Source organism: Nerophis lumbriciformis, linkage group LG32, assembly GCF_033978685.3.
Source record: "Nerophis lumbriciformis linkage group LG32, RoL_Nlum_v2.1, whole genome shotgun sequence".
Taxonomy (NCBI): Eukaryota; Metazoa; Chordata; class Actinopteri; order Syngnathiformes; family Syngnathidae; genus Nerophis; species Nerophis lumbriciformis.
In genome coordinates this window covers 691858-710000 of record NC_084579.2, presented here as the reverse complement: position 1 = coordinate 710000, position 18143 = coordinate 691858, and the positions used below count along the sequence as shown (strand labels likewise).

At 37.2% G+C, this 18143-nt stretch overlaps 1 protein-coding gene across 4 annotated transcripts in view; it reads left to right on the top strand.

Moving 5' to 3' along the window:
• The first annotated feature begins 2259 nt into the window (after window positions 1-2259).
• Window positions 2260-18143, top strand: part of nprl3 (NPR3-like, GATOR1 complex subunit) — a 33699-nt gene continuing 17815 nt past the window's right edge. For 2 of the 4 annotated variants that reach the window (XM_072912037.1, XM_072912036.1), the window contains exons 1-8: window positions 2260-2619; window positions 2734-2800; window positions 7599-7637; window positions 8772-8904; window positions 13001-13075; window positions 13793-13946; window positions 14062-14143; window positions 14207-14344. In XM_072912037.1, the coding sequence (XP_072768138.1) occupies window positions 2418-2619; window positions 2734-2800; window positions 7599-7637; window positions 8772-8904; window positions 13001-13075; window positions 13793-13946; window positions 14062-14143; window positions 14207-14344 (890 nt within the window). In that variant the 5' untranslated portion in view covers window positions 2260-2417. Of the gene's footprint in view, window positions 2620-2733; window positions 2801-7598; window positions 7638-8554; window positions 8706-8771; window positions 8905-13000; window positions 13076-13792; window positions 13947-14061; window positions 14144-14206; window positions 14345-18143 lie in introns of all 4 variants that reach the window. The other 2 variants (XM_072912039.1, XM_072912038.1) reach the window with 2 other exon arrangements.

Here is an 18143-nt window from a genome sequence, read left to right as displayed (position 1 = left end):
AGGGACAAACTGTAAAAATTGATTATTAATCTATTTGTTCATTTACTGTTGATATCTGCTTACTTTCTCTTTTAACATGTTCTATCTACACTTCTGAGGTGGCGACTTGTCCAGGGTGTACCCCGCCTTCCGCCCGAATGCAGCTGAGATAGGCCCCAGCACCCCCCGCGACCCCGAATGGGACAAGCGGTAGAAAATGGATGGATGGATGGATGGATATATATATATATATATATATTTATATATAGTCAAGGTTTCTGTGGTTTATCTGTTATACAGTGTTGTGTGTAGAATGCATTTTATATTGCACACACACACACTCCCCCCCCTCCCCCCCCCCACACACACACACACACACAAATGAAAAATAAAAAATATAATAAAATAAGTATATATATACTGTATATCCATCCATCCATCCATTTTCAACCGCTTGTCCCACCACAGAACTTTCCTCCAGGATTGATTGATTGATTGATTGAGACTTGTATTAGTAGATTGCACAGTGAAGTACATATTCCCTACAATTGACCACTAAATGGTAACACCCCAATAAGTTTTTACACTTCTTTAAGTCGGGGTCCACGTTAATCAATTCATGGCATAAATATATACTATCAGCATAATACAGTCATCACACAAGTTCATCATCAGAGTATATACATTGAATTATTTACATTATTTACAATCCGGGTGGTGGGATGTGGAGGGGGTTGGGGGGGGTTTGGTTGATATCAGCACTTCAGTTATTATCATCTGAGAAATGGACATTGAAACAGTGTAGGTGTGACTTGGTAGGATATGTACAGCGAGCAGTGACCAAAGGTCTTATCTTTGTCCATGTGATGTCAGATGAAACAAAAAGTGAGCTGTTTGGCCACAATACCCAGCAATATGTTTGGAGGAGAAAATGTGAGGCCTTTAAATCCAGGAACACCATTCCTACCGTCAAGCATGGTGGTGGTAGTATTATGCTCTGGGCCTGTTTTGCTGCCAATGGAACTGCTGCTTTAAATGGGACAATGAAAAAGGAGGATTAGCTCCAAATTGTTCAGGACAAGCTAAAATCATCAGCCCGGAGGTTGGGTCTTGGGCGCAGTTGGGTGTTCCAACAGGACAATGACCCCAAACACACCTCAAAAGTGGTAAAGAAATGGCTAAATCAGGCTAGAATGAAGGTTTTAGAATGGCCCTCCCAAAGTCCTGACTTAAAGGTGTGGACAATGCTGAAGAAACAAGTCCATGTCTGAAAAGCAACACATTTAGCTGAACTGCAGCAATTTTGTGGTCAAAAATTGAAAAAGAAGCTTGTGGATGGCTACCAAAAGCGCCTTATTGCAGGTCAACTTGCCAAGGGACATGTAAGCAAATATGAACATTGCTGTATGTATACTTTTCACCCTCACATTTTCAGTAGAGCCATAATAAATTCATAAAAGAAGCAAACTTCATGAATGTTTTTTGTGAGCAACAAGTATGTGCTCCAATCACTACATCACAACAAAATAAGAAATGATTGTAAAGTCAAGACAGCCATGACATGATGTTCTTTACACGTGTACGTACACTTTTGATCGCGACTGTTCATGTATATAGTTTTTAATATTTTGATTATTATAACATAATAGTATATTATCTAATCAAATCTCATCACTTGTATCCCGTTCTGTAAGACAAACGTGTACGTGGAATACAACAATGTATTAAAAAAATGTTTAAAAAAAAAAAAAAAAAAAAAAAAAAAAAAAAAAAAAAAAAAAATCATGATGATGAGACGATATAAGTTAGTAGAATTATTTTTTCATTATTGGTTTAATTGTTGTAAAAGGAAAATATAGCTTTGTAGTCGCCACCATTGAAAGTTATTTGTGAAAACAGAGGGCAGTTATTATAAGCTCTAAAAATATTTCTTCTCATTTTCATTCATCCATCCATCCATCCATTTTCTACCGCTTATTCCCTTTGGGGTCGCGGGGGGCGCTGGAGCCTATCTCAGCTACAATCGGGCGGAAGGCGGGGTACACCCTGGACAAGTTGCCTCCTCATCGCAGGGCCAACACAGATAGACAGACAACATTCACACACTAGGGACCATTTAGTGTTGCATTCATATTTTACTTTAATGTTATGTTGATTGATTGATTTTTATTTTTTCCGTTGTTTGATTTTTTGATGAAGGAAACAAACCAATGAAGATGAAACCAACTTGCACGCATGCGCAGTGCTGCCACACGCCAGCTTGTTTCAGTCGGACACTTTTCTATGTGACACAAAACAACCAGGAGCTGGAGAATTGGAAGGACCTGGTCCGTTGGCTGTCAAATGAGTAAAATAGCAAGTGTATTTGATAAATGTATCCGAAGGAAAAGTGTTTTAGCTGAACGTGTCACGTGTAGGTTAGCTTGCATGCTAACGAGATGCTAAACCCGTCCGGCGGCTCCGCAGATGAGCCCAAATCGGCCGTGGTCCAGCCGAGGATAGCCCTGTACCAAGGCCCCAGAGGAGGACACAAGACCAACCCCATCAGCGTCATTCTGGTTAGCTCTGGAAGCCGAGGGAACAAGCTGCTTTTCCGCTATCCTTTCCAGAAAGTCGCCGAGTGCGCGACGTCGCATGCAGGTATGTTAGCATCATGCTAACTTAGCGGCCCAATATCTTCTTGTGACGTCATCATGTGCAACATTACAACAATGGATCTATTTTCTATATCAACCTGATGTTTTCCCCACAAAGCAAAACAGCGGAATCGTTATGTACTGAACACAACAGGAGAAGTTGAAGACCAAGATGGAGATTCAAGGTATTTGAATATCTTCACTTATTTTCACCCCCACAATCCATGTACACAATCCATGTACACAATCCATGTACACGATCCCTGTACACAACAATCCCTGTACACGATCCCTGTACACAATCCATGTACACAATCCATGTACACAATCCATGTACACAATCCCTGTACACAATCCATGTACACAATCCATGTACACAATCCCTGTACACAATCCCTGTACACAATCCATGTACACAATCCATGTACACAATCCATGTACACAATCCATGTTCACAATCCATGTACACAATCCATGTACACAATCCATGTACACAATCCATGTACACGATCCCTGTACACAACAATCCCTGTACACAATCCATGTACACAATCCATGTACACAATCCCTGTACACAATCCATGTACACAATCCATGTACACAATCCCTGTACACAATCCATGTACACAATCCATGTACACAATCCCTGTACACAATCCCTGTACACAATCCATGTACACAATCCATGTACACAATCCATGTACACAATCCATGTTCACAATCCATGTACACAATCCATGTACACAATCCATGTACACGATCCATGTACACGATCCCTGTACACAACAATCCCTGTACACAATCCATGTACACAATCCATGTACACAATCCATGTGCACAATCCCTGTGCACAATCCATGTACACAATCCATGTACACAATCCATGTACACAATTCTTGTACACAATCCCTGTACACAATCCATGTACACAATCCCTGTACACAATCCATGTACACGATCCCTGTACACGATCCCTGTACACAATCCATGTACACAATCCATGTACACAATCCCTGTACACAATCCCTGTTCACAGTCCATGTACACAATCCCTGTACACAATCCATGTACACAATCCCTGTACACAATCCATGTACACAATCCATGTACACAATCCCTGTACACAATCCATGTACACAACCATATTTCAACATACGAGTGTGTTGCTGTTAACTGCACTAGAAGTACACAACAACATGTTCAGTCCTGGTCAAAAGTGTACATAGACGTGTAAAGAACATCATGTCATGGCTGTCTTGACTTTACAATCATTTCTTATGTTTTTGTGATGTAGTGATTGGAGCACATACTTGTTGCTCACTAAAAACATTCATGAAGTTTGCTTCTTTGATGAATTTATTGTGATGTGTGTTAATGTGAGGGTGAAAAGTATACATACAGCAATGTTAATATTTGCTTACATGTCCCTTGGCAAGTTTACCTGCAATAAGGCACTTTTGGTAGCCATCCACAAGCTTCTGCTTGTGTACGCTAATAACCAACACCAATTGCTCCTTGGAAAAAAGTTTTAATGGTGACATTGGCCGATTATCAATAAGTGAATCAGTTGAATAATAAATGAAAATGAAGTTGAAATACTTGATTTTGGCCTGGATAAGCTGCTATGTCCGTGTGTGTTTGTTTGTTTTGACAAACAGTGAGCAATAGGTTCCTAAGCCAAATGTCTGCTGGTAATATTTCAGCTTTAAGCCAGATGGCCAATGTGATTCACTCAGATGAAGCAGCCAGAATGCGTGACCACATAATGATAACAAAAAAAAGACAACTCGACATAGTTTTTTCAATTGGGGATAAAACACACTTCCAGATGTTTCCTAATGTTTATTTAGGTAAACTTTTTGCTTACAGAAATGAGGGTCCATTTTATTTTTGTGGTTTATTAATTTCAGATAACAAAGTTGTTTACCTTCCACTTACAGCAGGCCTGGGCATTTGTTTTGACTGGAAGGGCCAAATTTAGAGAAAAGAATGTGTCTGGGGGCCGGTATATCTATTTTCAGGAACACTAATACAAAACCTCACAATAATGTCTGATTGAATGCTAAAAACGTTATGACAGACCGCCTTAAAAAACTGAATTTTAAATAGTTTTTTTTACTGAATGAGACACCCAGAATGTACATGAAAATAAAGAATGTTGCAATATGAACTATGAAGGATAAAACACTGAATATTGACAACATATGAACATCACACCCCCTCTCCATACACACATTTTACAATCAAGCCAAACACAACAAAAATGCAACAAACAGTGAAATATGAACGTGAAAGGTAAAAAAAAACAAAAAACTCCACCTACAATCTGATATATGTGATATATCACTAAGCTTTACAACTTTGCTGTAAAAATCTCCTTCCACGTCTGTCCCTGACACCCACATTTCACACTCTGTGGAAACACTCCCCACCCACACTGCTTGGTGCCTCGTCTGACCTGCTGTCACTTACATTACCATAGTAACTCATTACATGACCATAGTAACTAATTACATGACCATAGTAACTAATTACATGACCATAGTAACTCATTACATGACCATAGTAACTAATTACATGAGCATAATAACTAATTAAATTACCATAGTAACTCATTAGATGACCATAGTAACTCATTAGATGATCATAGTAACTAATTAGATGACCATAGTAACTCATTAGATGACCATAATAACTAATTAGATGAGCATAGTAACTAATTATATGGCCATAGTAAGTAATTAGATGAGCATAGTAACTAATTAGATGGCCATAGTAACTAATTAGATGGCCATAGTAACTAATTAGATGAGCATAGTAACTAGTATATGATGCAGACTCCAAGCATGTAAAGACTTAGTATAGTTGAAGACTTGTGGTCATTATAAAAGATGAGTGCACATCATAATGGCAGCTACACTTTACATCTTAAACATCTAAACAAGTTATTTGGGAATGTCCGGCAGGCCTTAATCTGCCCAGGTCAGACTTACAGTATAATGAAAAACAATTCTACAGAGAAATCAAGTGTATATGCTTTTAAATGGTTACTTGCATTATTATTATATGTAATGATAAGTATAGTATCTGTATAGTTATTTCTTCAGTTTAAAAACATGATGTAGACAAAAGCTCAGTCTCTGGTAGATTGACAGTCTAAAAGTAACATGTCTTCATTCACTCGTTATTTTCTCAGTTGTATCCATACATACAGTACAGGCTCACCTTCTCATTCAATGCAATGTTTTCTTTATTTCCATGACTATTTGCATTGTAGATTGTCACATCAAAACTAGGAATGAACACATGTGGAGTTATGTACTTAACAAAAAAATAACTGCAAACATGTTTTATATTCTAGTTTCTTCAAAATAGCCACCCTTTGCTCTGATTACTGCTTTGCACACTCTTGGCATTCTCTCCATGAGCTTCAAGAGGTAGTCACCTGAAATGGTTTTCACTTCACAGGTGTCATAGTTTTGATGTGACAATCTACAATATAAATAGTCATGAAAATAAAGAAAATGCATTGAAATGAGAAGGTGTGTCCAAACATTTGGCCTGTACTGTATGTATAAAATCAAAAAACAGCAAATCACAATTTTGTGGAGGAAAATGTCAGTTCGGGTTTTTCTCCATATCGTGCAGCCCGAGCGCAGAGTTTCATGTTCCGTGATTCAATCAAATAACAACGCCACAGAGATGGATGGATATACGGAGGGCAGAAAAAATATCTCTGCCAAAAATCTCAACTTTGTGTAACTATCTTGACACATAGGAGACTTATTATATAAATAAAGAAGATCTTAACACATTCTCATACTTTCTGTAACTAAGAGAAAAGATGTCAGCCAGCTTAAAAGTTGTCCCAACTATTATCTATGTGAAGAATTTTTTATTTTTTTGAAATGATCACAAAATGTTAGGGTTCCTTACGAGTAGTATTAAATCCATAAACGGCTATAAAATTGAGTAGATGGCGAGTTATTGTGATGTGGAGAAGTCACATATTTGTACCAAGTTTCCCATTTGCTCCTCTTTGATACTTGTAATAAAAGTGTTTGTGGAATCCTTTAATGCGCCTCATTATGGTACTGAAACCCACCTTTCTGAAAAAACACTTAAAACCTTATCCAGCTGTTTACATGTTTAAATAACTTTTACTGCAAATGACTATCGGTTCCAAATCATATCGGCCTCCTTGACTATTAATAATCGTGTCGGCATCGGCCTTGAACAAAACATATTGGTTGATCTTTACTTTTTATTTTTAATTGGTAGTAAAGAACAATCCATATCACAGTTAAGAAAAAGTCAAGGTACATATTTGTTTTCAAGTGACACTGACAGTAAATACATTTGACTTTCCAGCTGCGACACATTGAAGTGTTATTTAGCAGCTGCTGTAAAAGAGCATTTCAATGGTGTCTTCACACAAAGTGTATGTACGTTCTCACCAACCACTTTGTTTTTTGATAGATTCTTTTCTCACATAAAGTTAGGGGTATTGGACTTTATGTGAGCCCCCCCGTCCCCCTCCTAGAGGTGGGGGGGTCACTCACATATGCGGCCCTCTCCAAGGTTTCTCATAGTCCTTCACGTCGACGTCCCATTTGGGGTTGTGAGTTTTTCCTTGCCCTTTATGTGGGATCTAAGCCCAGGATGTGGTTGTGGCTTGTGCAGCCCTTTGAGACACTTGTGATTTAGGGCTATATAAATAAACATTGATTGATCATTGATTGATTGATTTCTTTGAAAGCACGGTATGACCAGCCAAGTGTCACTAAAAGACACGCTGCATGCCCAATATCCCTAACTTAATGTGTGTATGTGTGTGTGTGTGTGTGTGTGTGTGTGTGTGTGTGTGTGTGTGTGTGTGTGTGTGTGTGTGTGTGTGTGTGTGTGTGTGTGTGTGTGTGTGTGCATTTGTTTGTTTGCCTGTTCCTTCTTTCTTTCTTTTTTATGGCCTCATTCCCATTTCAGAGAAGCATCTTCACTAACTGACGAACAGTTGGTAGCGGGGTAAGACTTTGGAATCATTCTAAAGCATCTTTCTTTTGCAGACATCACCCGCGTCTTTCTTTCATTTCTTTATTATTATTATTATTGCCATTGTTACTGGGAGTGTAACGGTACCACTGAGTCACCACAGTTTCAGGGTTTGTTTTGGGTACAGCGAGGGAACAAAATGCAAGTGTAAAGAAGGTTAATTATATTTAGAAAAAAAAAGACCTAGCAGTCAATTGTTCAAGAGAGACAATTCTCAAACAATGAAATGGTGTAGAGCATTTATTTTTTGAAAGTGTATGTATCGTTACACCCTTAGTTACAGTACAGGCCAAAAGTTTGGACACACCTTCTCATTCAATGTGTTTTCTTTATGTTCATGACTTTTTACATGGTAGATTGTCACATCAAAACTATGACACCTGTGAAGTGAAAAGCATTTCAGGTGACTACCTCTTGAAGCTCATGGGGAGAATGCCAAGAGTGTGCAAAGCAGTAATCAGAGCAAAGGATGGTTATTTTGAAGAAACTAGAATATAAAACATGTTATTTCCCCTTTTTTTGTTAAGTCCATAACTCCACATGTGTTCATTCCTAGTTTTGATGTGACAATCTACAATGAAAATAAAGAAAACACATTGAATGAGGAGAAGGTGTGGCCTGTACTGTATGTCTCATTCATGTGGTTTGAACCTTCTTCTTCTTCTGTGTCCTCTACCAGTAATTGTGAATTGCGTTGTGTTTGTGAAAGAATTTCTTAATTGCGATTCAACTTCAATCAGCATGTTGACTCTGCACTCGTGGAGATTTTGTGGCTTTTAATCCACATTTTGTCCCAATGGGTTTATGGCATTTTTTGTAAGTGAAATCAAGTTCTTTATTGCAGCATGAATTACCTGCAGCATGAATCTTCTGCATTTCTCCCCCTGCAGGGAGCCTTCTTCCTGTTTCCTGCGCTCAAGTAGACACGCAAGATTAATTGAAACATCACAGGACGCTGCATCAAACTTGAATGTTGTAACCAAGGCCAATCGAAAACTACTCCATCTTGTCTTTTCATCTGCTTTACGATCTCCTTTGAAGGTTTTCTTTTCTTGTCTCACTTTTTGTTTCAAATGACAATACAAATGTGGCGTTTACGTCTTTCAGGTTCTCTGACATCATCCTGGCCACCATCCTGGCCACCAAATCAGACATGTGCGGCAAGAAGTTTGAGCTGAAGATCGACAACGTTCGATTTGTGGGTCACCCGACTTTGCTTCAGCATCCTCACGTCATTCAGGTCAGGAAGGGAATGTGATATTCTGTCCATATTGTAGGGATAGGGATTGTTGACATTTCAACCCATGCGAGTAAAAAGGTGTCAAACTCAAGGCCCGGGGGGACAGACGTGGCCCGCCACATCATTTTATATGGCCTGCCAATGCCTAGAAATAATATGCATCAATAAAGTACTTACTAAATGTATTCTTTCTTTCCAGAAAAAAAAAATACATTTCTTGCATGCCAATGACATATGTGTAGAGCTCTGGTAATGGCAAGTATTTATAGCTTTATTATGTGTACAGCTCTGGTAATGGCAAGTATTTATAGCTTTATTATGTGTAGAGCTCTGGTAATGGCAAGTATTTATAGCTTTATTATGTGTAGAGCTCTGGTAATGGCAAGTATTTATAGCTTTATTATGTGTAGAGCTCTGGTAATGGCAAGTATTTATAGCTTTATTATATGTAGAGCTCTGGTAATGGCAAGTATTTATAGCTTTATTATGTGTACAGCTCTGGTAATGGCAAGTATTTATAGCTTTATTATGTGTACAGCTCTGGTAATGGCAAGTATTTATAGCTTTATTATGTGTAGAGCTCTGGTAATGGCAAGTATTTATAGCTTTATTATGTGTAGAGCTCTGGTAATGGCTACATTCACACAAATGTACTTCAAAATGAAACAATCAAAATAAATATGACTTTTTTTTGTTTACTAAGGCATGCATATATAATATGCATTAGTTTGACCATTTAAAATCAATGCTTGGAAATAGCATAAAAATGCCCCAAAAACTTGTAAAAACGCGATTCATAGCGTTACTTTTTGATGTATCCATCATGAGCGTTCTGTTCAGGTATAATTCTTTTATATTTTGATAAATCATCATATTTATGTATTACTAAATTTAAATAGGTATTGATCAATCTTTAAGCTGTGTGTATTTGATTTCAATTTGCTTTTGACATCTTATTTAGAAGTGTCGTTGAAGCTTTTACAACCTTGTGTTGCGCTCATGATGGCGTAACCAAACTACATTTCATTTAATGATCTTATTTTGAATATTTATTCCCTTTTTTACATTTAGTATATTTAAATATACTGTGTCTTGTGCTTTTTTCTTTTTGGAACATGTACTATACATATAATACAATAAAGTCCCATATAAAATTATGTTTCTAGCAATACTTGAATTTTGCCTTTGAAAGTAACACTCCAATGTCCATTAGTGGCGCTGTACACATATATTTTTATTAAAAAATCTGATAATGTCACAAACTCTATATTATTGTACTTATTTATTTATTAATATAAATAAAAATATTACGTAGTTTTTACTTGGTCTTCATCAGGGGTTCTGTGACCCACAGATCTACTGCACGGGGGTTGTGACATTTTTGGTTGATTAGACTGTTTAAAATTATGTTTAATTTTATTACACCTGTATTTTGTCCACAAATGTAAAATGTATTTAAATAGACATCGATCCAATTTTAGAAATGGCAGTAGCATGGCCACCCTCGTAACTTACCTTGTGGGTTTCAAATAAAAACATGAATAAATAATTGTATTATTTTTTAAAGGTTAACATTTAAAACAGCTAGTAATTAGTGCTCTAATTGCCAGCTAGCGATTAGCAATGCAAGCTGCCAGCTAATGGTTAGGGCGCCAGTTAAGGGCATTTTTTTGTATTTTCATTTTAATTGTTTTTTCCTCATTTTTAATGCTATATATGAATGTTTAATTTATGTATTTTTGCAATAATGTCCCATTTATTTATAGAAGTACAGAGATAAACGTTTTAAATAATAATACATGTATTAAAGAAATGAAGTAGAAAATACACGTATATTTGAAATACACAGATAAACATATACTTTTTTAAATTCCTTAAGAAATTGTTGTTGTTTTTTAATTATTTTTGTATCGTTAAAGAAAAAAATATATTCTTGATTTGTCTTCTTTGTATTTCTCATTCCATTTATATATATTGAGTAGTTGTATTTTACATCATTAAATGTGACATTTTTTTTGTGACATGTTTTAAAAAATATATATATTGATGTAATGAAAAAATACACTTATGTTTTTAAAATGAATACACTGATAAAAAAATAAAGTAAAAGCAAACATGTATTTGTATTAAAAAATACACTGAACATATCTTTTAAGTCCTGAACACAATGTCAAAAGTTTTTTTAATTTGATTATAAGTCACTGTGATAGTGGTCTGTCTTCTCTGTATTTATTTTGCTATTTATATATGTTGAGTATTTGTATTTTAAAAAATTACACTGACATTTTTTTTTAGATTAATATGTTTACATATGTTTACAATTCATTATATTCTATTATAATTTACTGTGTTAGTGGTCTGTCTTCTCTGTATTTCTCATGCTATTTATATATATATATATATATATATATATATATATATATATGCATGTATATGCATGTATATACTATATATGTATATATTAGTATATATATATATATATGTGTGTGTATCCATATGTGTGTGCGTATCCATATGTGTGTGTGTGTGTGTGTGTGTGTGTGTGTGTGTGTGTGTGTGTGTGTGTGTGTGTGTGTGTGTGTGTGTGTGTGTGTGTGTGTGTGTGTGTGTGTGCGTGTGTGTGTATCTATATATGTGTGGAATATTTGTATTTTTGCTTTATTTAATGTTATGTTTATTTATGAAAATACACAAAACTGTTTAATTAAAAATAGTTGTATTCCCTGACAAGAATATAAGTAAAGATTTACTTTAACATTATTACTTAACATTATTTTTGATTAAAATAAATACTGATTCAAATTTAAGTATTGAAAAACATTTTTTAATGTTTACCATTTGTATCGTAACTTACTATGTTAGTGGTCTATCTTCTTTATTAAGTTAAACCAAGATTCCGATCTAACAAATGTCTTAACTCATTCTCTTTCTATGCCACATCAATGTGGAACGCACTCCCAACAGGTATAAAAGAAAGGGCATCTCTATCCTCCTTCAAAACCGCAATAAAAGTTCACCTCCAGGCAACTTCAACCCTAAACTAACACCCTCCCCGGATTGTTGTTAATAATCAAATGTAAACAATCAAATGCAGATATTTTTCTTATGCCTTCTGATCTCTTTCTCTCTCTCTCTCTGTGTCCACTACTTGCTGTACATATCCTACCAAGTCACACCTACACTGTTTCAATATCCATTTCTTTGTTCTCAATTGTTGATGACTGATGATAACAACCAAACCTAACCCCCCCCCACACCCCGAATTGTATATAATGTAAATAATTCAATGTATACACCCTGAAGATTATCTTGTGTGATGACTGTATTATGATGATAGTATATATGATAGTATATATCTGTATCACTTAAACAAGTGTAAAAACTTATTGGGGTGTTACCATTTAGTAGTCAATTGTACGGAATATGTGCAACCTACTAATAAAAGTCTCAATCAATCAATCAATTATATTTCTCATGCTATTTATGTATGTATTGAATAAATGTATTTTTGCATCATTTAATGTTTCCAAAAAATACACAGATAAAAAATGTTGCATTTTAAAATATTTGTATTTATTGAAAAAAATACACTGATTAAAATTTAAGTTGAAAAAAATATGTATTTGTGGAGAAATTACACTGATAAACACATTTTTTCATTCCAAATTTTTTGCCCATTTTTGAAATGTTGTCATAATTCACTCTTTGTGATCGGTCTTCTCTGTATTTCTCATTTATAGATGTGAATATTTCTATTGTTGCTTTTTTTACTGTACCATTTATTTATAAAAATACACGGATACAAATTGTAATTGAAAAATACTTTTTTTAATGAAAAAAAATGATACAAATGCAAGTTAAAAAGTACTTTTTTGGAAAAAATACACTCATAAACACAAACATTTTTTAATTCCTATTTACAATTGTGTTAATGGTCTGTCTTCTCTGTATTTCTCATGCCATTTATATATGTTGACTATTTGTATTTTGCATCCTTTAATGTGGCATTTATTTATTTATAATGTTATTTATATTTATTATTTTATATTTACATATTTAAGTATTCCTTTTGAAATGTAACTGTTTGTTGTTTTAGGTGTCTAAAACAGATCCTTCACCAAAGAGAGAGATGCCCACCATGATCCTATTTAATGTGGTCTTTGCATTAAGGGTAAGACAAGGTCCATTTGTTTATACACACACACACCACTTCATTAGGTAAACCTGCACAATAAAATCTAAAAAATGCAGTCTTTATTAAAGATGTTTATTTAACAATATGTTTATTATTGTGTACTGTAGTGGTTTTGATGGACTGCATCAGTCTGTTTTGAATATTTGGATCCGATCATGCAGCTAAAAGTATTAGAAACATGAAGCAGGGCACAAAATATAACATTTATTCTGGGTTAACCAAATACAGGTCTCTCATTTTCTTGTATTATTAGTGATATTGGCATGCATGATGGCGGGGGTCTCATTAAAGTTAGAAGTGTGTCTGTGTGTGGTAATCTTATCTGCAACAGCAGAGGCTAGAAGTGGGAGGTAAATGTCAATTGAAGGCCTTAAATGTTCCTGCCCTTGCTGAGTCACTGTTAGCGGCCTCTCAGCTGAGTGTGGGCCCAAAAGGGCTGAGTCATGTTATGGTTGGTGAGATCGAACTTGGATATTTGTACAATAACAATAATGAAAAACATCTTATTATTGTATTGAGCTATAATGTATTTATTTTAACATCACTAATATTCCAAATGTATTGCATTTGTACTGTTGGACACCTGATATAGAGGATCTTTGACGAGTGTTTTTTGCTGTCTTTTTCATGTCCAGGAACAACATACTTATTGGTAAAGCTGGCATACAGTGACTGATGTGCTATTTTTTTCAGGCCAACGCCGACCCCTCCGTCATCAGCTGCATGCACAACCTTTCCCGCCGCATTGCCATTGCACTGCAGCACGAGGAGCGCCGCTGCCAGTACCTGACCAGGGAGGCCAAGCTCATGCTGGCCGTGCAGGACGAGATCACCACCGTCACGGAAAGTGAGCGTCAAAAGCCTTGCTTCACATACTGCGCGTGGCGTGTAAAAAAAAAAATAATAATAATAATAATAATAATGACATCATTGGTGGCTTCTTCTTTTATTTGTGTCGTCAGCTGACGAAAGTCCACAGTCGCCGTTCAGGCAAATTCTCCCCAAATGCAAGCTGGCCAAAGACCTGAAGGAGGCGTTCGACAGGTTAGAAGGCGCAATATATTTTCATGATTGCGTCAATTACTCGTAATGTTGATGTTTTGTCAGCCTTTGCACCACCGGGGTGGTGCGACTGCACATCAACAATTGGCTGGAGGTGAGCTTCTGCTTGCCGCACAAGATCCACCGTATTGGAGGCAACTACATCCCACCTGAGGCGTTAGAGCGCAGCCTGAAGGCCATCAGGTAAAGCTGCATGATTCACTGACATCCAATAAAAAGCAGTAACACCAATAATGAGCATAATTATCTTAGTGAAGGCTTAAATACCTACAAACCCCGTTTCCATATGAGTTGGGAAATTGTGTTAGATGTAAATATAAACGGAATACAATGATTTGCAAATCATTTTCAACCCATATTCAATTGAATATGCAACATATTTGATGTTCAAACTGATAATGGTTTTTTTTTTGCAAATAATCATTAACTTTAGAATTTGATGGCAGCAACACGTGACAAAGAAGTTGGGAAAGGTGGCAATAAATACTGATAAAGTTGAGGAATGCTCATCAAACACTTATTTGGAACATCCCACAGGTGTGCAGGCTAATTGGGAACAGGTGGGTGCCATGATTGGGTATAAAAACAGCTTCCCAGTCTTTCACAAGAAAGGATGGGGCGAGGTACACCCCTTTGTCCACAACTGCGTGAGCAAATAGTCAAACAGTTTAAGAACAACGTTTCTCAAAGTGCAATTGCAAGAAATTTAGGGATTTCAACATCTACGCTCCATAATATCATCAAAAGGTTCAGAGAATGTGGAGAAATCACTCCACGTAAGCAGCATGGCCGGAAACCAACATTGAATGAGCGTGACCTTCCATCCTTCAGACGGCACTGTATCAAAAACCCACATCAACCTCTAAAGGATATCACCACATGGGCTCAGGAACACTTCAGAAAACCACTGTCACTAAATACAGTTGGTCGCTACATCTGTAAGTGCAAGTTAAAGCTCTACTATGCAAAGCCAAAGCCATTTATCAACAACACCCAGAAACTTCTCTGGGCCCGAGATCATCTAAGATGGACTCATGCAAAGTGGAAAAGTGTTCTGTGGTCTGACCAGTCCACATTTCAAATTGTTTTTGGAAATATTCGACATCGTGTCATCCGGACCAAAGGGGAAGCGAACCATCCAGACTGTTATCGACGCAAAGTGTAAAAGCCAGCATGTGTGATGGTATGGGGGTGTATTAGTGCCCAAGGCATGGGTAACTTACACATCTGTGAAGGCACCATTAATGCTGAAAGGTACATACAGGTTTTGGAACAACATATGCTGCCATCTAAGCGCCGTCTTTTTCATGAACGCCCCTGCTTATTTCAGCAAGACAATGCCAAGCCACATTCAGCACGTGTTACAACAGCGTGGCTTCGTAAAAAAAGAGTGCGGGTACTTTCCTGGCCCGCCTGCAGTCCAGACCTGTCTCCCATTGAAAATGTGTGGCGCATTATGAAGCGTAAAATACGACAGCAGAGACCCCGGACTGTTGAACGACTGAAGCTCTACATAAAACAAGAATGGGAAAGAATTCCACTTTCAAAGCTTCAACAATTCGTTTCCTCAGTTCCCAATCGTTTATTGAGTGTTGTTAAAAGAAAAGGTGATGTAACACAGTGGTGAACATGCCCTTTCCCAACTACTTTGGCACGTGTTGCAGCCATGAAATTCTAAGTTAATTATTATTTGCAAAAAAGTTTATGAGTTTGAACATCAAATATGTTGTCTTTGTAGCATATTCAACTGAATATGGCTTGAAAAGGATTTGCAAATCATTGTATTCCGTTTATATTTACATCTAACACAATTTGTTTGTATTTTTGGTGCATCTGTTAACCAGTTCCCTGTTTTGCATGACTGATATATATTAACTTATGCTCTTATACAAACCCCAAAAGCAGTGAAGTTGTCACCAAAAAGATAATACAATGATTTGCAAATCCTTTTCAAATGATATTCAATTGAATAGACTGCAAAGACAAGATATTTCTGAACCGAGGATGTGGTTGTGGCTTGTGCAGCCCTTTGAGACACTTGTGATTTAGGGCTATATAAATAAACATTGATTGATTGATTTAATGTTCACACTGAGAAACTTTGTTATTTTTTGCAAATATTAGCTCATTTGGAATGTGATGCCTGCAACATGTTTCAAAAAAGCTGGCACAAGTGGCAAAAAAGAGTGAGAAAGTTGAGGAATGCTCATCAAAGACTTATTTGGAACATCCCACAGGTGAACAGGCTAATTGGGAACAGGTGGGTGCCATGATTGGCTATAAAAGCAGCTTCCATGAAATGCTCAGTCATTCACAAACAAGGACGGGGCGAGGGTCACCACTTTGTCAACAAATGCCTGAGCAAATTGTTTAAGAACAACATTTCTCAACAAGGAATTTAGGGATTTCACCATCTACGCTCCGTAATATCATCAAAAGGTTCAGAGAATCTGGAGAAATCACTGCGGTACTCAGGCAGTACTGCATCAAAAAGTGACATCAGTGTGTCAAGGATATCACCACATGAGCTCAGGAACACTTCAGAAAACCACTGTCAGTATCTACAGTTGGTCGCTACATCTGTAAGTGCAAGTTAAAACTCTACTATGCAAAGCCAAAGCCATTTATCAACAACACCCAGAAACGCTTCGCAGGGCCCGAGCTCATCTAAGATGGACTGATACAAAGTGGAAAAGTGTTCTGTGGTCTGACGAGTCCACATTTCAAATTGTTTTTGGAAACTGTGGACGTCGTGTCCTCTGGACCAAAGAGGAAAAGAACCATCCGGACTCAAAAGTCAGCATGTGTGATGGTATGGGGGTGTATTAGTGGCCAAGACATGGGTAACTTACACATCTGTGAAGGCACCATTAATGCGGAAAGGTACATACAGCTTTTGGAGCAACATATGTTGTTATCAAGGACGCCCCTGCTTATTTCAGCAAGACAATGCCAAGCCAGGTGTTACAACAGCGTGGCTTCATAGTAAAAGAGTGTGGGTACTAGACTGGCCTGGCTGTAGTCCAGACATTGAAAATGTGTGAAGGCTAACATATGAGAAGGGAGACTGTTGAACAACTTAAGCTGTACATCAAGCAAGAATGGGAAAGAATTCCACTTCAAAAATGTGTCTCCTCAGTTTACTGAGTGTTGTTAAAAGGAAAGGCCATGTAACACACTGGTAAAAATGCCTTTTTTGCAATGTGTTGCTGCCGTTCAATTTTAAGTTCATGATTATTTGCAAAAACAATTTAGTTTCTCAGTGTGAAGATGAAATATCTTGTCTTTGCAGTCTATTCAATTGAATATAAGTTGAAAAGGATTTGTTGTATTCTCTTTTTATTGACCATTTACACAACTTCACTGCTTTTGCCTTTTTTTTTATTTTGTTAATGGCTGTAAAGGTGCACTTGACTGGGTTCAACTGCCACCTGTTGTTAATTCAATGTTATAACCTCTGCCAAGAATCCAATCTCCCCAATCATCAATCAATGTTAGAATCATTTGCTCTAGAGAGTGTGTGTTGCTTCCAGGCCCTATCACACACTGCTGAGAGAGTGTGTGTTGCTTCCAGGCCCTATCACACACTGCTGCTGTTGCTCTAGAGAGTGTGTGTTGCTTCCAGGCCCTATCACACACTGCTGCTGTTGCTATAGAGAGTGTGTGTTGCTTCCAGGCCCTATCACACACTGCTGCTGTTGCTATAGAGAGTGTGTGTTGCTTCCAGGCCCTATCACACACTGCTGCTGTTGCTATAGAGAGTGTGTGTTGCTTCCAGGCCCTATCACACACTGCTGCTGTTGCTATAGAGAGTGTGTGTTGCTTCCAGGCCCTATCACACACTGCTGCTGTTGCTCTAGAGAGTGTGTGTTGCTTCCAGGCCCTATCACACACTGCTGCTGTTGCTATAGAGAGTGTGTGTTGCTTCCAGGCCCTATCACACACTGCTGCTGTTGCTATAGAGAGTGTGTGTTGCTTCCAG